Below are 1,064 nucleotides of genomic sequence, written 5' to 3'. Positions count from 1 at the left end.
ACACACACACACACACACACACACACACACACACACACACACACACACACAAATTCACCGGTAAACATGGTAAACAGACAGGAGACAGGGGCGGAGGAGAAGAGGCAAAGAGAGAGAAAGAAAAGCAAATGTTAGTTAGTTAGCATCACAGGTTTTCCTTACCTTCCCCAGCAGTCTGCCCCGCAGGTAGGTGGTGTCAGTGGTACTGTCGTAGATGATGTGGGTGTTGTCGAAGTGTTGCTGAATGTCCGGCGTGTGGCCGTTGATGTCTGGCGTACTCCTTACGGCATCGGACCCGGCCGTCTGCGGCTTGAGCTGCTGCTGCTTCTGCTGCTGCGACTGCAGCTGCATGTGATAGTGGATGCCCATGGCGCTGGACTTGCTGCTGCTGCGAGTGCTGACAGCTGTGGTGGAGGGCCGAAGCTGCTCCTTCATGACGGCGGGCGCGGTCGAGGGCAGGGCGGAAGCGGGTTTGGGCACCAGTACCTCTACGGACATCTGAAGGGCAGAGCGACGGGTCAAGGACGCGGTGGCCTTAACCCGATGTCGGAGGTCAGCGTCGCCAGCGGCGTCGACCAGGGATGATGAGGTTTAGAAGACAGCAACGCTGGCCGACAGGGGCGTCACAGAAGGTTTCGCGGGAAACCTTAAGGCTGTAGATTCGATGTCACGGGCGTGTAGTTGGTTCGAGCGGCGCCACACAGGGTGGTATCCGTCGCTGAATCCGGGGACTGGTACACGTCACGAGAGGCAGAGAGCGTCGGCAACCTCGGGGTGTTGTCGACGTCTTCGCGGTCCGAACGCGTGGTCTGCGCCAGGGTTCCAGTCAATGACGTCACAGGTGGGATCAATCCTGAGTTATTACTGACACTTGGAGCAGTTTTGCCAGGTCGTAGCAGTTTCCGGGGTATTTATGCACTCTTCGTCACTTCTGGAAAAGAAAAAGTAAAATAAGATTGTTAAAGAGTCCGTCTGTTTGAGCTTAGGTGAAGCGTGAAGTGGCATGACTAAGGTCAATAAGTACGAGACAGCGGCCTCCCTCATGTGTGTGTGTGTGTGTGTGT

General features: G+C 55.8%; 1 protein-coding gene across 2 annotated transcripts in view; it reads right to left on the bottom strand.

The window, feature by feature from the left end:
- The window catches only part of LOC101863827 (serine/threonine-protein kinase PLK1), a gene marked incomplete in the record, with an annotated part of 103,259 nt that overhangs the window by 65,106 nt on the left and 37,089 nt on the right, over window positions 1–1,064 (bottom strand). For both annotated transcript variants that reach the window (XM_013085037.2, XM_013085036.2), the window contains 1 exon segment: window positions 163–931. In XM_013085037.2, coding sequence (XP_012940491.1) covers window positions 163–498 — 336 coding nt within the window.

The sequence above is a fragment of the Aplysia californica genome, unplaced genomic scaffold (assembly GCF_000002075.1).
Source record: "Aplysia californica isolate F4 #8 unplaced genomic scaffold, AplCal3.0 scaffold00337, whole genome shotgun sequence".
Lineage (NCBI taxonomy): Eukaryota > Metazoa > Mollusca > Gastropoda > Aplysiida > Aplysiidae > Aplysia > Aplysia californica.
The sequence above is the reverse complement of the archived record's forward strand: the minus strand, read 5'-3'. Positions and strand labels throughout refer to the sequence as shown.